This window comes from Cherax quadricarinatus, chromosome 80, assembly GCF_038502225.1.
Source record: "Cherax quadricarinatus isolate ZL_2023a chromosome 80, ASM3850222v1, whole genome shotgun sequence".
Taxonomy (NCBI): domain Eukaryota; kingdom Metazoa; phylum Arthropoda; class Malacostraca; order Decapoda; family Parastacidae; genus Cherax; species Cherax quadricarinatus.
In genome coordinates, this window is record NC_091371.1 from 11,900,546 (window position 1) to 11,918,323 (window position 17,778).

At 39.8% G+C, this 17,778-nt stretch overlaps 1 protein-coding gene across 5 annotated transcripts in view; it reads left to right on the plus strand.

Annotated features, from left to right (window-relative positions):
* Positions 1-8,842, plus strand: part of LOC128702387 (lysocardiolipin acyltransferase 1-like) — a 39,071-nt gene extending 30,229 nt beyond the window's left edge. For 3 of the 5 annotated variants that reach the window (XM_070102119.1, XM_070102121.1, XM_070102120.1), the window contains exons 5-9: positions 129-241; positions 1,820-1,970; positions 4,485-4,602; positions 5,192-5,385; positions 6,148-8,841. In XM_070102119.1, the coding sequence (XP_069958220.1) occupies positions 129-241; positions 1,820-1,970; positions 4,485-4,602; positions 5,192-5,385; positions 6,148-6,305 (734 nt within the window). In that variant the 3' untranslated portion in view covers positions 6,306-8,841. Of the gene's footprint in view, positions 1-128; positions 242-1,819; positions 1,971-4,484; positions 4,603-5,191; positions 5,386-6,147 lie in introns of all 5 variants that reach the window. The other 2 variants (XM_070102122.1, XM_053796630.2) reach the window with 2 other exon arrangements.
* The last annotated feature ends 8,936 nt before the right edge of the window (positions 8,843-17,778 follow it).

Consider the following 17,778-nt stretch of genomic DNA (forward strand, 5'->3'; position numbering starts at 1 on the left):
AAACTTTTGTTATGAGACGTAGAGCTTGCAAAGTTTAATCTACTTTTACCTAAATACAACTCTTTTCTGATATAAAAACATTAATACTAGACGGTGTTAGCGGCCTCATTGTGTTGTTGTGTCCCCAGGCTGGATCATGCAAATGTCGTGTTTCCTGTACATCCGTCGTCGCTGGGAGGACGACCAGAGACTCATGAACAACGTTCTAGATTATTTCAGAGACATCGACCACACCTTCCAGGTACACCTGTGGAGAGAGAAAGAGAAAGAGGAGGGAGAGGGAGAGGGAGAGGAAGAGGGAGAGGGAGAGGGAGAGGGAGAGAGAGAGAGAGAGAGAGAGAGAGAGAGAGAGAGAGAGAGAGAGAGAGAGAGAGAGAGAGAGAGAGAGAGAGAGAGAGAGAGAGAGAGAGAGAGAAAAGATCCACTAGAAATGCATTACAATAGCAAAGAGGCGATCTTAATAATGCAGAACAAGCCACATAGAGATAGAAATCTTCAGCCCTATATCTTTCGCACTCTCGTGCGTCGTCAGGAGATATGCAATGTTGCAAGACAGCAACAGATAGGAGGGGAAATTCTCTGAGGCAAGGCAGAAGGTATCATTGGCAGCCCATGACACAGAGTGACACTACGGGCAGTGTAGCTGCATCTAATTCTGTCTAGACAACTAAGATGAGGTTATAATAGGAGAAATACATCGATATTTGCAGTCACAAGAAATTTATGTTCATGTGATAAAATATTCATTTACATCATGATATTATGAGGCGTTGCAGATACTGCTGTTTCTCGAGGGTATGTGTTGCAGGTGCTGCTCTTCCTTATTGGTATATTATGTGTTGCATGTGCTGCTCTTCCTTAATGGTATATTATGTGTTGCAGGTGCTGCTCTTCCTTGATGGTATATTATGCGTTGCAGATGCTGCTTTTCCTGGAGGGTATATTATGTGTTGCAGGTGCTGCTTTTCCTGGAGGGTATATTATGTGTTGCAGGTGCTCTTACTCGAGGGTATGTGTTGCAGGTGTTGCTCTTCCTTGAGGGTATATTATGTGTTGCAGGTGCTGCTATTCCTTGAGGGTATATTATGTGTTGCAGGTGCTGCTTTTCCTGGAGGGTATATTATGTGTTGCAGGTGCTGCTCTTCTTCGAAGGTATATTATGTGTTGCAGGTGCTGCTCTTCCTTGAGGGTATGTGTTGCAGATACTGCTCTTCCTGAAGGTATATTATGTGTTGCAGGTGTTGCTCTTCCTTGAGGGTATTTTGTGTTGCTCTTCCTTGAAGGTGTATTATGTGTTGCAGGTACTACTCTTACTTGAGGTTGTATTATGTGTTGCAGGTGCTACTCTTACTTGAGGTTGTATTATGTGTTGCAGGTGCTGCTCTTACTTGAGGTTGTATTATGTGTTGCAGGTGCTGCTCTTACTTGAGGTTGTATTAAGTGTTGCAGGTGCTGCTCTTACTTGAGGTTGTATTATGTGTTGCAGGTGCTGCTCTTACTTGAGGTTGTATTATGTGTTGCAGGTGCTGCTCTTACTTGAGGTTGTATTAAGTGTTGCAGGTGCTGCTCTTACTTGAGGTTGTATTATGTGTTGCAGGTGCTGCTCTTACTTGAGGTTGTATTAAGTGTTGCAGGTGCTGCTCTTACTTGAGGTTGTATTATGTGTTGCAGGTGCTGCTCTTACTTGAGGTTGTATTATGTGTTGCAGGTGCTGCTCTTACTTGAGGTTGTATTATGTGTTGCAGGTGCTGCTCTTACTTGAGGTTGTATTATGTGTTGCAGGTGCTGCTCTTACTTGAGGTTGTATTATGTGTTGCAGGTGCTGCTCTTCCCTGAGGGCACCAACCTGACGCCGGCGACGCAGAAGAAGAGCAACGAGTACGCACAGAAGACAGGTCTTCCGTGTCTCACCCACGTCTTACATCCTCGCACCACCGGCTTCACCTTCCTAGTCAACAAACTCCGTAATAGTGAGGCTCGTCACTAAGCTTTTCCATGTTCTACTATCAGTGTTGTATGACCCTTATGGGTTTAGTTCTTAGTTATGATTATGATAATTCCATGTGCTACTCATTTTCAGTCTTCCAGTGGAGTTGAGTCTATACTGACCTCCTTTTCCTTTTAATATTCACCTTTGCTATTTACGTTTTCTAACTACTATCTCCTCTTGTTTATTGTATTCTCTGCAAGGTCCTCATTGTCTATAGCAAAAAAGATACATCTTACACTGACAAAACTTAAAGGAGAGTACATCCCTTTACTCAGAAAAAATCAGTCTGTCAAATGGATAAATTTGGTTTAAAGAAAAATAATCCGGCTCCAAGCTTGCTAGATCAATAGACTAACTTGGCAATACAAATGTAGAGGTCCTGCATATTTTACTCAGCATTAGAACATAAGAATGCAGGAGCCCTGCAGCAGACCTTCAGACAGAGGCATCCAACCATTCTCACTAACGGTATATGTTTGTCCAACTTATTATTTTCAGTAACTTAATGTTGGCATGGACCAGTATGCCTAGTGTAGTATTGCATTCAACTTTTCGTCCTATAGATGTTACCCTCCTTCTCTATTGTACATTCTCCTAAAGAGGACTCCAGCTGGGAGTCGAAATATAGTCTCATATCCACTGCTGCTTTCCTGTCTACATGTGGGACACCTTTCAGGATCAACAGAAGCTCATTCCACTTTTAATCTATCTCTCTCTCTCTCCCACACACACACACACACACACACACACACACACACACACACACACACACACACACACACACACACACACACACACACACACAAGCGATGTAGTGGAGGCAGGAACCATATATAATTTTAAGACGAGGTATGATAAAGCTCATGGAGCAGGGAGAGGGAGGACCCAGTAGCGGTCAGTGAAGAGGCGGGGCCAGGAGCTATGAATCGACCCCTGCAACCACAAATAGGTGAGTACACACACACACAAAGATGAGCCACAGGGATGTTAGGAAGTATTTCTTCAGTCACAGAGTTGTCAGGAAGTGGAATAGTTTGGGAAGTGATGTAGTGGAGGCAGGATTCATACATAGCTTTAAGAAGAGGTATGATAAAGCTCATGGAGCGGGAAGAGTGACCGAGGAGTAGCCAGTGAAGAGGCGGGACCAGGAGCTGTAACTCGACCCCTGCAACCACAACTAGGTGAGTACAAAGAAAGACGAGAGAAGCTAACCCTGCTGTCACTGGAGGGCAGAAGGATCATGGGTGGCATGATTATGACGTGTAAAATACCGAGAGGAATTGACAAGGTGGACAAAGCAAGTCTGCTGGAGAGGCGGGTGTCAGGTGCAGGTACACAAGGGCATAACAGCTTGAAGTTAAAAATGCAAATGAGTAACTTCCTTGAGCCTTCAGAGTGGTCAGCAATTAGAATGACTTCAACAGCGAAATGGTAGAGGATCCATACGAAGCCAGGAGAGTGACCCTAGTAACGCCCAGAGAGGCAGGACCAGGAGCTGAGACTACACCTGCAACCACAAATGCGTGGGATGGCACGCACATACACACACACGCATACATATACAACAGGCCTAGTGTCTAATCGACATGTGCTAGGACAAAATGGTAACACACACACAAGAAATATACTTGACGACAGGGGGGAAAGAGAGAGAGGGGGGACATGATAACGACATATAAAATACTGAGAGGAACTGACAAGGTGGACAGAGACAGGATGTTCCAGAGACGGGACACAGCAACAAGAGGTCACAACTGAAAGCTGAAGACTCAGATGAATCACAGAGATGTTAGAAAGTATTTCTTCAGTCATAGAAGTCACAGGGATGTTAGGAAGTATTTCTTCAGTCATAGAGTTGTCAGAAAGTGAAATAGTCTGGAGAGTGATGTAGTGGAGGCAGGATCCATACACAGCTTTAAGAAGAGGTATGATAAAGCTCATGGAGCAGGGAGAGAGTGGACCTAGTGGTGACCAGTGAAGAGGCAGGGCCAGGAGCTGTGATTTAACCCCTGTAACCACAATCAGATGAGTACACACACATGCAAAGACTAAAATGGCACAATGTTGTGGCTGAAACAATACACAAATAATCCTCACATAGGAGACTGAAACCTATGACATTGTTTGGTCCGATGTAGGCCATTCACCTATCACACAGGGATGTGAAAGGGAGCCAGAATATATATGAAAGGGGCAGGGATGGGAGTAGTATAACGAGAGGAGGGAATAGCATTATTGTGGTAGTAGTACTAGTGGTAGTGATACAAGTGGTGGTAGCAGTAGTAGCAGCAGTAGCAAAAGTAATGCAGTAGTGGAAGAAGTGTGGTAATAAGAAGGTAGTAGTGGTAGTGAAAAAAAGGGGTCAGATGGTGGAGTTTTAGTGAAGAGATAGTAGCAGTATAAGTAATAGTGGAGGTAGCTTAGGAACAAGAAAAAAGAGGAGCACCACAGGAGAGCTAATGGCTGGTGTCGCTGACAAACTTTTTGTCTACAGGTGAGCAACTAGATGCAGTATACGACGTAACAGTGGCATACCCAAAGACCTTACCCCTCACAGAGCTTGACCTTGCTAAAGGTCGCATGCCAGAGGAGGTACACTTCCACATCAAGAGGTGAGGAATGGCTGAGTACTGACTTGCCAAGGCCGTTACTTGTGTTCTCAAAGTGGTATTAGAGTAGCTATTACAACCTAACCTCATTTTCATTCGCAATATTACTATTTGCATTCATTAAATCGAGACTTGATTTGTAACACAATCCTGCAGAGGTCTGGGAGTTTCAGCATATCCAAACTCTTGGCCAGCAGGATATTGCCCACCTAAGAATAATGCATGAGGAGCACTGCAGCAGGCCTACTGGCCCATGTTGCTTAATGTAAAAGTTGGAGATAAGGTTGAGGAGGTTAATATCTGTCCACTTTTCAGTCTGATGCAGTTTTGATAAACTATAGTACTGTACTGTATTTCAAGTGTTACTGTTAAATTTTCAGAATTCTTTAATACAATTCAGTGAGTCTTGGCAATCCCAGGTACATAGAAGTTCCAGTAATTCTTTGCTTGATTCATTGACTTGTAAATTCTATAGATAATTTCTTGTCAGTAATCCTTGCAAAATCTTAAAGCAGTTCCCAAAAAAATAGAAAATTACAAGCATTAATGCACAAATAATCTGCACATTAATATCCATAACTCTGTATGGCAGACACCACATCAGCAGTCTTCCGCAGAAGGAGGAAGAATTGCGAGAGTGGCTGGGGAAGGTATGGATGGAGAAAGACGAGCTGCTGGAGATCACCCTTAAGCAAGGACATTTCCCTGGCTGTACAAATGCCACTCCCCACCCTACACTCAATGTCTCCTACCTTTCCTTTCTCTTCTGGACACCCCTCACGATAGGTATGCCTCACTGTTTCCCCATTTTCTGAGTGGCAAGTCATTTTATTTTGGTACAGATACACATAAGTACAATTATTATTTTTTGCTCTTATGAAAAATTTAGGAACTATTTACTGTACCGCACATATTAACCAATTACGCAAGACTAGAAAATCTTTTTGATTAAACAGTTAACTAACTGAAGATGATTACAATGGTTACTGATCCCATAGCCAGATCTTAGACCAGGCCTCTTCGTTCATATCCTGGCTAACCAGGATGCTGGTGCTAGCTGCATGCAGTCCATCATATGCTGTTTTATTGATTGATTCTTTTGTTATTATTACTTCATTTATTATTTCACTGTAATTTTTACCTTACATTTCCATTTACATAATTAAGCTTTTATTTTATTTTGCATTACAAGTTATTTTATTGTAGACTTGTATATGTACTTCCTCTCTGTCTTCATAAGTAGTCTTGTGGGTAATAGCTTTTTTTCAACATACCAGTTGTTTCCCACCACCAAGGCACGGCGACTCAAAAAAAGAGGAAAACCTTATCAAGCTTTACTTCTTTTTACATTTAGTAATTTATGCAGAAGAAGGGGTTTTAGTAATAGTTATGCCAACTAATTATGCTATACTGTTTCTCACTCCACAGTACACATACTGAAAAATGCTACTGCAATCATTTACTGGCTAGAATTCACAAATCCATACAGCTAACACATACATAATCTTAATTCCTTTTTTCATCTAACATAGGCTAAATCTTCCACAGGTATGATGTACCTCATATGTACTTGGTGGGTGATGCAGTACTGGTGTCTTGTTCACACAGTTCTCTTCACTGTGATCTCCTTTGCTACGGATGGGTTACAGCATTTTGAGGTCTGGCTGTACCGCCTAGAGCAGGCAAGACTCAGGAAGCAACGATGAGGCCATCAGAATGGCATGCTTGTCTTAATTTATACTACTGTATATATTTTATAACCTGAGAACTATTTATTGTGTGTATATATTGAATAAATAATATACACATGATGTGTAACATACAAGTGTTGAGACATTGCAGAAAATATATGGTTCATCCAATCCCAAAATTTATGAGAAGGTTTGATGCAGTATGGACACAAGCAACTAAGGCTCCCTCATCAGACAGGGTTTATATACAGTAAACTCTGGACATAATGAACTAATGGGGTGCAGGGGGTGGTTTGTAATGGCAATTGAGGAGGAGAGAAAAGATTGTTGTGCCATAATAGTAACAATAACAACATTTCTATAACCAACAGACCAACCTTCACGGCGCACATAACGGAGATAAAACACCTCAATTACTGGGAGCGCTTGAGGTTCCTAAACCTGTATTCCCTGGAATGCAGGCGGGAGAGATACATGATTATATACACCTGGAAAATCCTAGAGGGACTAGTACCGAACTTGCACACGAAAATCACTCACTACGAAAGCAAAAGACTTGGCAGACGATGCAACATCCCCCCAATGAAAAGCAGGGGTGTCACTAGCACGTTAAGAGACCATACAATAAGTGTCAGGGGCCCGAGACTGTTCAACTTCCTCCCAGCATACATAAGGGGGATTACCAACAGACCCCTGGCAGTCTTCAAGCTGGCACTGGACAAGCATCTAAAGTCAGTTCCTGATCAGCCGGGCTGTGGCTCGTACGTTGGTTTGCGTGCAGCTAGCAGCAACAGCCTGGTTGATCAGGATCTGATCCACCAGGAGGCCTGGTCACAGACCGGGCCACGGGGGCGTTGACCCCCGGAACTCTCTCCAGGTAAACTCCAGGTATTAACCGTTTCCAAATTTCCGAATTTATTGACCCGGTGGATTTTGTTCTGTATTTCCAAAGACTGTTATGTAGACGTCCTTTATATTGAGGGTTTACTACTTATAAATGCAGTACATGTACTTACCTTTAAATAATATGCTGTGACTTAAGATGATGTAAATTGCAAAAACCTATGTGAACACTGTGCATATTATCAGCAGTTGAATGTTGCAACTTTTGCTGTCATCATACTCTCAACTGAAGTTATATTTGTACTAGAATGATACATGTGAAACAGACAATAACAATGATTTAACAATAAATTTCTGCAGCTGAGAGTCTCAGCCTTTCAAAAAATTCTAAAAACTTTTGTAAGTTGAAGTTAAATTACTACAGAATGAACTAGATAACTTCATGAAAATGTATCATAATATGTAATCCAGTTCCTTATGGGAAGTGTTCAATATTTAGCTACTGTATAATCTTATTCCTTACTTTAAAAACATGCAATGCACTATTTGTGAAAATGAAAATGAAACTTTTCTTACTGTGTTGTATTTCCAAGAGATAAGATAAGATAAGATTTCGTTCGGATTTTTAACCCCGGAGGGTTAGCCACCCAGGATAACCCAAGAAAGTCAGTGCGTCATCGAGGACTGTCTAACTTATTTCCATTGGGGTCCTTAATCTTCTCCCCCAGGATGCGACCCACACCAGTCGACTAACACCCAGGTACCTATTTGCTGCTAGGTGAACAGGACAACAGGTGTAAGGAAACGTGTCGAAATGTTTCCACCCGCCGGGAATCGAACCCGGGACCTCCGTGTGTGAAGCGGGAGCTTTAGCCACCAGGCCACCGGGCCAGTGGTGCAGAATAACCCATATGGGTTTAGCACTTTTATGAGTACAACAGTAATAAAATAATAATGTAAAGACAATAATTATAATTAAGGGACTCCAAGTGAATTTCACACATTTCACAGCAAAACATAGTAATTACTCTACGAGATTTTACATTGTGTGAGTTAGATCTACTGTGTGAAGGAACTACAAGTTAGTCACAGAATCATGTGTTCTTTGTTTAAATTTGAATAATATTTATGCAGAATTTAAACATTGTAATATATATAATCCTAGTGATTATGCATAAAATGGTAAACTAGTGGTGGAAGCTAAGTGTCATCTGGGCTACTTATAATCTCATTTTGCAATGCTGATGTAACTGTAATGGTCTGTGCACTAGCTGGTTAATAGATCCAGAGGCTCTAAGAACAACATTAAAGGACTCTGTTGTGTGTAGTAGTTAAAATGATCATTATAACTATCATCTAAGCTATGAAAGCATTTTTTCATGTTAATCCAGACAGGCCCTGCTGATACAGCAGGTTAGGTTCCAGGCTACTGCTGTAAAGGAAGGCCCTGCTGATACAGCAGGTTAGGTTCCAGGCTACTGCTGTAAAGGAAGGCCCTGCTTATACAGCAGGTTAGGTTCCAGGCTACTGCTGTAAAGGAAGGCCCTGCTTATACAGCAGGTTAGGTTCCAGGCTACTGCTGTAAAGGAAGGCCCTGCTTATACAGCAGGTTAGGTTCCAGGCTACTGCTGTAAAGGAAGGCCCTGCTTGAAGATTGAGACACTTATGCAGCATATGGGAATCTTTATTCAGGAAACGTTTCGCCACGCAGTGGCTTCATCAGTCCAATACAAAGAGGAAGGCGTAAGGAGAGGAGGAGAATGAGGTAATCAGTCCCTCAACCTGGAGTCGATGTGTTCAGTCCATCAATCTTGTATATTGTAGATTGATGGACTGAACACATCGACTCCAGGTTGAGGGACTGATTACCTCATTCTCCTCCTCTCCTTACGCCTTCCTCTTTGTATTGGACTGATGAAGCCACTGCGTGGCGAAACGTTTCCTGAATAAAGATTCCCATATGCTGCATAAGTGTCTCAATCTTCAACATGTCGGTTTTTCAAACCATTCATCACAAGGCCCTGCTTATACAGCAGGTTAGGTTCCAGGCTACTATAAAGTGAAAATTGCTGTTAAGTGAAACAGCTTTTTTCACTTTCAAATGAATATTAAAGCCTGATATGTTTACACTATCATATATTAAATGAACAATAGAGCTAGCTAGGCCTAAGAAATGCATACACAGTACACACATTACTTATTTTAAAATATTTTCATCTTTAGCTTATAGTGAATGGTGAATATTCTTACTGTAAGAAGTCTGAATAAATGAAAAATGGGTATAATTGAAAAACCGCTGTATTAGTGAAACACCGTAAAGCAAAGTACTGTACAGCGGGTCCCTCCTTTATTGGACATTAAGTCTTTTACTTTGATAATACGAAATATCAAATGACTGCTGGTGTGACTCACCAAACATCTCTACGACATTCCCCGTGTCCGACTAAACCTTTACAAAAATTCAATGTATGTCAAAGGCCCTAAAATCTGGAATACCCTACCTGAGAACTCTAGAACTGCAGACACATTCATCACCTTCAAAACTACCACTAGAAAACATCTTATCTCCCTGATACACCCCGTCAACTAACTTCACGAATACCACCTGGTGGTTCACACTTACACTCGCTCACTCATTTGACCATAAACAGAAATATTAATCTCAGTCTTAAAATAATGAATCCTGTGATACTCCAATACTGAAACTATATACTGTGCCAAAACAAAAGCATTCACATTGCTAAACTCACAAACTAGTATTTAGTCACTTAGCCATAATACCAACTTACCTCATAATTTGTAATATTTTACAATTAAGAATAAAACTAAGTATGCCCGAAATGCCTAGCCATGCTAAGCGTTCTAGTGGTACACTCTGTAATCACAATTTTACTACATGTAAACCAAACAATAACCAAATTTCTGTAAACTCAGCATTGTAATCCTTATAGAGAAAAGGTTAAGAAATAAATAGTTAATGATTTGGGGCCCCCTCCCCCTCAGTAGTTGGGGCCCTAAGGAGCCACTGAGTCCACTCATTGGCCAATCTTCCACTGGATATGTGAATAACGACAAATAAGACATTTTACCAAGTGTTTAAGAAACTTTAAGTATAATAATATTTTGCTTGGTTTACAATCTTTTTCAAGGCACTAAAGAACTTGAAAAAGGCTTGTAAACCAAGGAAAGCATTGTTTTTTTAAAGTTTTATATATGCATACTGTAATAAAGTGTTTTATTTGTTTGAACTTTGCTATAATATCAGATAATGTTGAGAGTTTTTTAGTGATGGACAGTGTAAAATATATACTGTATAATTTTTTTTTTACTCGTCAAGCATACACAGTTTACCTGGAGAGAGTTCCGGGGGTCAACGCCCCCGCAGCCCGGTCTGTGACCAGGCCTCATGGTGGAACAGGGCCTGATCAACCAGGCTGTTACTGCTGGCTGCACGCAATCCAACATACGAGCCACAGCCCGGCTGGTCAGGTACTGACTTTAGGTGCCTGTCCAGTGCCTGCTTGAGAACACATTACACATATAACCAAAACAATTCAAACTAGAAATACAGAAGAGGAAAGATGCTAAATTCGCAGTACTATATAAAACAGACATGTTCAAGACCATACCGGTAATCTAGTTATATACAATGCTGCCAGAGATATCACATATTCTTGGTTGTGAAGGCAACATCATACATGGTTGTCAATACCAGTTATATACTTAAGGCTCATGCAAGGTAACCCATCTGAAAAAAATACCAGATTGAAGCCTATATTAGTATAGTGACATTCAGAACAGAACAACATTTATATGAATGTGATAACCTCTGAAGATTCTGAAAAAAATATTTTTACACAATTTCTATATTTGTGAAAAGCATTTTTTAAAGTTGTGAATAAATATTTACTAAAATTTTGATTTTTTTTTGTCCTGCAGCTGGGTTTACATAACGGAAAATCTCCAGCACAAGGAAAAAAATAATTGTTAAAATTCTTTTAATTAATTGAGAATTTTGCACTGTCTGCAATGCCAGGTAACTGAAATATTAGAAATAAAGTACTGTATATCATATGAAATATCCCTTAATACATATTTACTGTGTGTATAACAGATATAAGTAACAAACATAATATGTAAATATTAAACGTCCAGTTATACCACACATTTTCTCCTACATACTCCAACCTGAACTTCACCTTCCTTATAAAAACTCTAAACAGCCTTTACAACTTAACGCCTATTCCATACATTTGCAATACTAGTCCCATTGTTTCTGTGTTCACCCTATTTTATGCCTTTTCCATATCCACATATGCAATAAAACACTTATCCTATCCAAGTGCTTGCTTGTATCCTTTAACATTCATATATGATCCACACATCCACTCCCCTGCCCAGATCCACCTTGTTCCTTCATAAATATAATTTCTGTCTGTCCCCCATCTCTTTCTCAAAAAATTCTGCCCTGCATTTTTACTCAGTAGTTTAATTCTTACACAATCTTGTTCTATTTTCCTTATATAAAAACTAATTCTCACATATTTTGTACATTCATACATACATAAAACAAATGCTGCAATCTTTCAAAAGCTACATTCACATCAACTTTCTGCATATCTTAATCCTGTTTATTCCCACTGCTTTACCTCTTTGTCAATCCACTTACTGCCTCACTCCAAACTCACTTTTGGTTCTTCTCCCTGCCCTAGTTCTTCATGTAGATTTATCAACTAAAAATACGTATTCTCTCCATTTCTCCCATACCACCAGAATTCATTCCTATCCTATGATATGGCATCGTGATACTGTTCCTTTGTCTTTCTTAAATTATGGTTTTTCTATAATTTTTTCATTTTAATTATTGTAAAATTACTAGTACTACTGTACATTACATATTTATTTATTGCTATTCATGCTTATTTATAATGTACATTACTCATTTCACTTATGATTTGCCCAATTATTTTTGTTAATAAAATATTATTATAACATCAAAAGTTTTATTCAACTTCCCCTTTACATAAAAACACCACACTAAAATGGCGTGCTTATGGACTAGCAATCACATTTAGCAGTTAACATTAGCAGCTGTATCCAAGGGCATGGCTACCCCCTCTTTTTTCTTAACATTCATGTGTAGGCAAAACTCATGACTATACACACCCCTTGGCTTAAGATACCTTTTGAAATTAATGAATTTCCGTGTGCGGTCAGCAGCATTCTAATACCTCGGCAAGGAGACGTATGGTGATAATAAACACCTAATCTACAGTTCTATGTGGCACTATGACAAAGTTAAAATTAAATACAGAAATGTACAGATTTTGGCCTTTCATGTATTATCTCTACCTGAAAGTATTAGAACATTACTGACGTGAATGTTATATGTATGAATGTATAGTATGTATACAGCAGTGTGTTTATATATATATATTTATTTATACTGTAGATATTCTCTATATTACTGCGAAACACTTTAATGAAAAACTATTTTCTGTGAAAGGCTCGATGAACTACTGTAGGAATAAATGACATATCTATAAATCTCAATCACATCAACAAATGGCCAGCTCTACTGCCACTTTTAGCTTAACTTGTCTCTTCTGCTTTCTGTTTTCATTTAAGACATTCTTTTTTAATGGGTAACTAGCTTCTAGCTGGCTAGATGCACTATTTGTACTACTGTGAGATGTGGCTTATTGAACCTTCTGCAGAATCTGGCTTTTCATTCTTGAAAACCATTCGTTATAGAAATCCTACCAGGAACACCCAAAGTTAAGGAAGAAGGAGTTGTGCACCAGAAAATGGAGAACTCAAGTACCAAGACAGAGTCATAATTAGTTTTCTGGGCAGTTTTAAAACCGAATTGCTAGATAGACTTGTTAAACAGGAAGCATGTAGATGATATTCCATTGTGGGTCCTGTGCAAAGCAATACATGTATACTGTATGCTAATTTAGGGTTTGGCTTAAGCTAGTGCCTTATGTAGGTGAAGGGTTCTTCATTCAAGGAGCCAGAGCTATCCTTCTCTGGATCAAATCTAATTGCTTCCCATTCTCCAGGCACGTTATGATTCCAAAGGGTTTTGTGCTCTGTAGAAGCAGCTTTGGCTCACAACAGAACAAAGGTCACAATACCATGGTGGCAACAATGAGAAGCAAAGGTCACAATACCATGGTGGCAACAATGAAGAGCAAAGGTCACAATACCATGGTGGCAACAATGAGAAGCAAAGGTCACAATACCATGGTGGTAACAATGAAGAGCAAAGGTCACAATACCATGGTGGTAACAATGAAGAACAAACTTCACTTCATAGGTGATGTGTTCCTGTGCAGGTGGCAGACAATTACCACACATTAGAAAATGAAAATACCTCAAGGAAAACTGTATAAGGAGAGGCAGACTGAACTAAATGTGGCAGGGCAATCTATTGTGCTTGTCTGGGTTGAGTCTTTGCTCCTGGTACTTCCTGTTAAGTGGTTGTTACCAGGTTCACTCTCACCTATTTAATAATCTATGTCTAATTCTTAAGTCACTCATCCCTGTGCAAACATTTTTTTTTTTATTATCACACTGGCCGATTCCCACCAAGGCAGGGTGGCCCGAAAAAGAAAAACTTTCACCATCATTCACTCCATCACTGTCTTGCCAGAAGGGTGCTTTACACTACAGTTTTTAAACTGCAACATTAACACCCCTCCTTCAGAGTGCAGGCAATGTATTTCCCATCTCCAGAACTCAAGTCCGGCCTGCCGGTTTCCCTGAACCCCTTCATAAATGTTACTTTGCTCACACTCCAACAGCACGTCAAGTATTAAAAACCATTTGTCTCCATTCACTCCTATCAAACACGCTCACGCATGCCTGCTGGAAGTCCAAGCCCCTCGCACACAAAACCTCCTTTACCCCCTCCCTCCAACCTTTCCTAGGCCGACCCCTACCCCGCCTTCCTTCCACTACAGACTGATACACTCTTGAAGTCACTCTGTTTCGCTTCATTCTCTCTACATGTCCGAACCACCTCAGCAACCCTTCCTCAGCCCTCTGGACAACAGTTTTGGTAATCCCGCACCTCCTCCTATATTCCAAACTATGAATTCTCTGCATTATATTCACACCACACATTGCCCTCAGACACTGCATCCAGCCTTCTCCTCGCTGCAACATTCATCACCCATGCTTCACACCCATATAAGAGCGTTGGTAAAACTATACATACTCTCATACATTCCCCTCTTTGCCTCCAAGGACAAAGTTCTTTGTCTCCACAGACTCCTAAGTGCACCACTCACCCTTTTCCCCTCATCTTTCATAGACCCATCCGCTGACACGTCCACTCCCAAATATCTGAATACATTCACCTCCTCCATACTCTCTCCCTCCAATCTGATATCCAATCTTTTATCACCTAATCTTTTTGTTATCCTCATAACCTTACTCTTTCCTGTATTCACTTTTAATTTTCTTCTTTTGCACACCCTACCAAATTCATCCACCAATCTCTGCAACTTCTCTTCAGAATCTCCCAAGAGCACAGTGTCATCAGCAAAGAGCAACTGTGACAACTCCCACTTTATGTGTGATTCTTTATCTTTTAACTCCACGCCTCTTGCCAAGACCCTCGCATTTACTTCTCTTACAACCCCATCTATAAATATATTAAACAACCACGGTGACATCACACATCCTCGTCTAAGGCCTACTTTTACTGGGAAATAATCTCCCTCTTTCCTACATACTCTAACTTGAGCCTCACTATCCTCGTAAAAACTCTTCACTGCTTTCAGTAACCTACCTCCTACACCATACACCTGCAACATCTGCCACATTGCCCCCCTATCCACCCTGTCATACGCCTTTTCCAAATCCATAAATGCCACAAAGACCTCTTTAGCCTTATCTAAATACTGTTCACTTATATGTTTCACTGTAAACACCTGGTCCACACACCCCATACCTTTCCTAAAGCCTCCTTGTTCATCTGCTATCCTATTCTCCGTCTTACTCTTAATTCTTTCAATAATAACTCTACCATACATTTTACCAGGTATACTCAACAGACTTATCCCCCTATAATTTTTGCACTCTCTTTTGTCCCCTTTGCCTTTATACAAAGGAACTATGCATGCTCTCTGCCAATCCCTAGGTACCTTACCCTCTTCCATACATTTATTAAATAATTGCACCAGCCACTCCAAAACTATATCCCCTCCTGCTTTTAACATTTCTATCTTTATCCCATCAATCCCGGCTGCCTTACCCCCTTTCATTTTACCTACTGCCTCACGAACTTCCCCCACACTCACAACTGGCTCTTCCTCACTCCTACAAGATATTGTTCCTCCTTGCCCTATACACGAAATCACAGCTTCCCTATCTTCATCAACATTTAACAATTCCTCAAAATATTCCCTCCATCTTCCCAATACCTCTAACTCTCCATTTAATAACTCTCCTCTCCTATTTTTAACTGACAAATCCATTTGTTCTCTAGGCTTTCTTAACTTGTTAATCTCACTCCAAAACTTTTTCTTATTTTCAACAAAATTTGTTGATAACATCTCACCCACTCTCTCATTTGCAAACATTTTATCATGCTGAAATAAAATACAGTGGTACCTCAGGATACAAACAGCTCAAAACTCAAACAATTATGTAGGTGTATTTATGTAAGTGCTTTTGTAAGTGTATTTTTGGGGGTCTGAAACGGATTAATCTAATTTACATTATCCCTTGTGGGAAGAGATTTGTTCGGTATTGGCACTCGAACAGCCTTCTGGAACGAATTAAGTTCGTACCCCGAGATACCACTGTATTGTTATTATTTTTTTTAACATGTTTGCTGTCTCCCACTGAGGAGGGTGACCCAAAAAAGAAGCACTTTCACCATCATTCACACATAATTACTGTTTTTGCAGAGGCACTCAGATACATCAGTTTGGATGCCACTCTAAACAGCCAATATTCCAAACCCCTCCTTTAACATGCAGGCATTGTACTTCCCACCTCAAGGACTCGAAGTCCAAATAAAAATTTGAATTTGAATTTGAATTCTTAAAGCTATGTCACACTTTGTAGTCAGACCAGTCGATAATGCTAAATTTTCTAAAAAGTAGTAAACTGTTTCAGTATGTTTTCTAGGTTCCTTGTTAGAATCTGCATAAGACCTAGCAATATTTTATAACCCATAAATTCACCCAATCTTTAGTTATTTATCTAACATAAGGGAAACAGGCAAGCCAGACTTGAGTCCTGGAGGTGGGAAGTACAGTGCGTACACTCTGAAGGAGGACTGTTGATATGTTGCAGTTGTATAACTGTAGTGTTGGCATGCCTCTGGCAAGACAGTGATGGAGTAAATGATGATGAAAGTATTTCTTCTTTTTTTGGATCACCCTGCCTTGGTGGGAAACGGCTAATTTGTTAAAAAAATTTAATAAATTAACCCTATCTTTAGTTATTTAATTATCAAGAAATAAACAGTATATTACTTTTGTGGTACAGCTGATTTCCTTATAAATAAAAATTAATATAGGCTTTGCTTTCAAGCAAAACTATTATTGTCACTGAAGAAAAGTAAAATAGGTCGGCGATCACTAATCCGGAAATGAGTTATCCAGTTCCATAAGTAATCCGGCACTAATTTCAGCTAGCATAATTTCAAATTTCATCATTATACTGACTCAGAAATTGTGCAGATGGTTGTAACTCCACAGCAGAAAGCCAGTGGAGGAGAAACCAGTGATGAAAATGAGGAAGATGTAGCAGAAAGAGTCCGTATTGATAGGCTAATTAACCCTTTGACTGTTTTCGACGTATAAATACGTCTTACGAGCCAATGTTTCTGACGTATATATACTCAATAATTCTAGCGGCTTCAAATCAAGTGGGAGAAAGCTGGTAGGCCCACATGTGAGAGAATGGGTCTGTGTGGTCAGTGTGCACCACATAAAAAAAATCCTGCAGCACACATTGCGTAATGAGAAAAAAAAACTCTGATCGTTTTTTTGGAATAAAACGCCGACTTTGAGGTGTATTTTCGTATAGTATTTATCGTTGTATTCGCGTTTTCATGGTCTTAGGTGATAAAATGGAAAACATATTACAGAAATAGAGATGATTTTCATTACTTTTACAATGAAAACGACCTTGAAACTGAGCTCAAAGTAGCGGAAATGTTCGATTTTTACCAATGTTCAAGAGTACATAAATCACACAACACGTCCAATACACGTCAACTGGGGAGTCTAATATTCTTTCACTAGTGCACTGATATTATTTATACCATTTTTACAATAATGCAGTCGTCTGCATAACAGTAAATTTTGTATTTTTTTGTATGAATAAAAAATCAAAATAGAAAGCAATAATAATATAAGAGGGGCCTAGAGATGTGACTAATGAACAGAGCATATGTTATTTTAGTGCCACGAATGTCTACCTTGTTTATTCTGGACCCTATTTTGAAATTGGCATCTTTTTTATTTTGTGTGAAATTGGCCAAATTGCCAATTTCTGACCACCATATTGGGTAGTCCAAATTAGTAAATGGGAGGTTTCTTGTACTCAGCTGATAGATAAAATGGAGTTCTAAAGAAATAGCTATGAGTTTGGTCAACTGGAACAATGGAATTGGCTG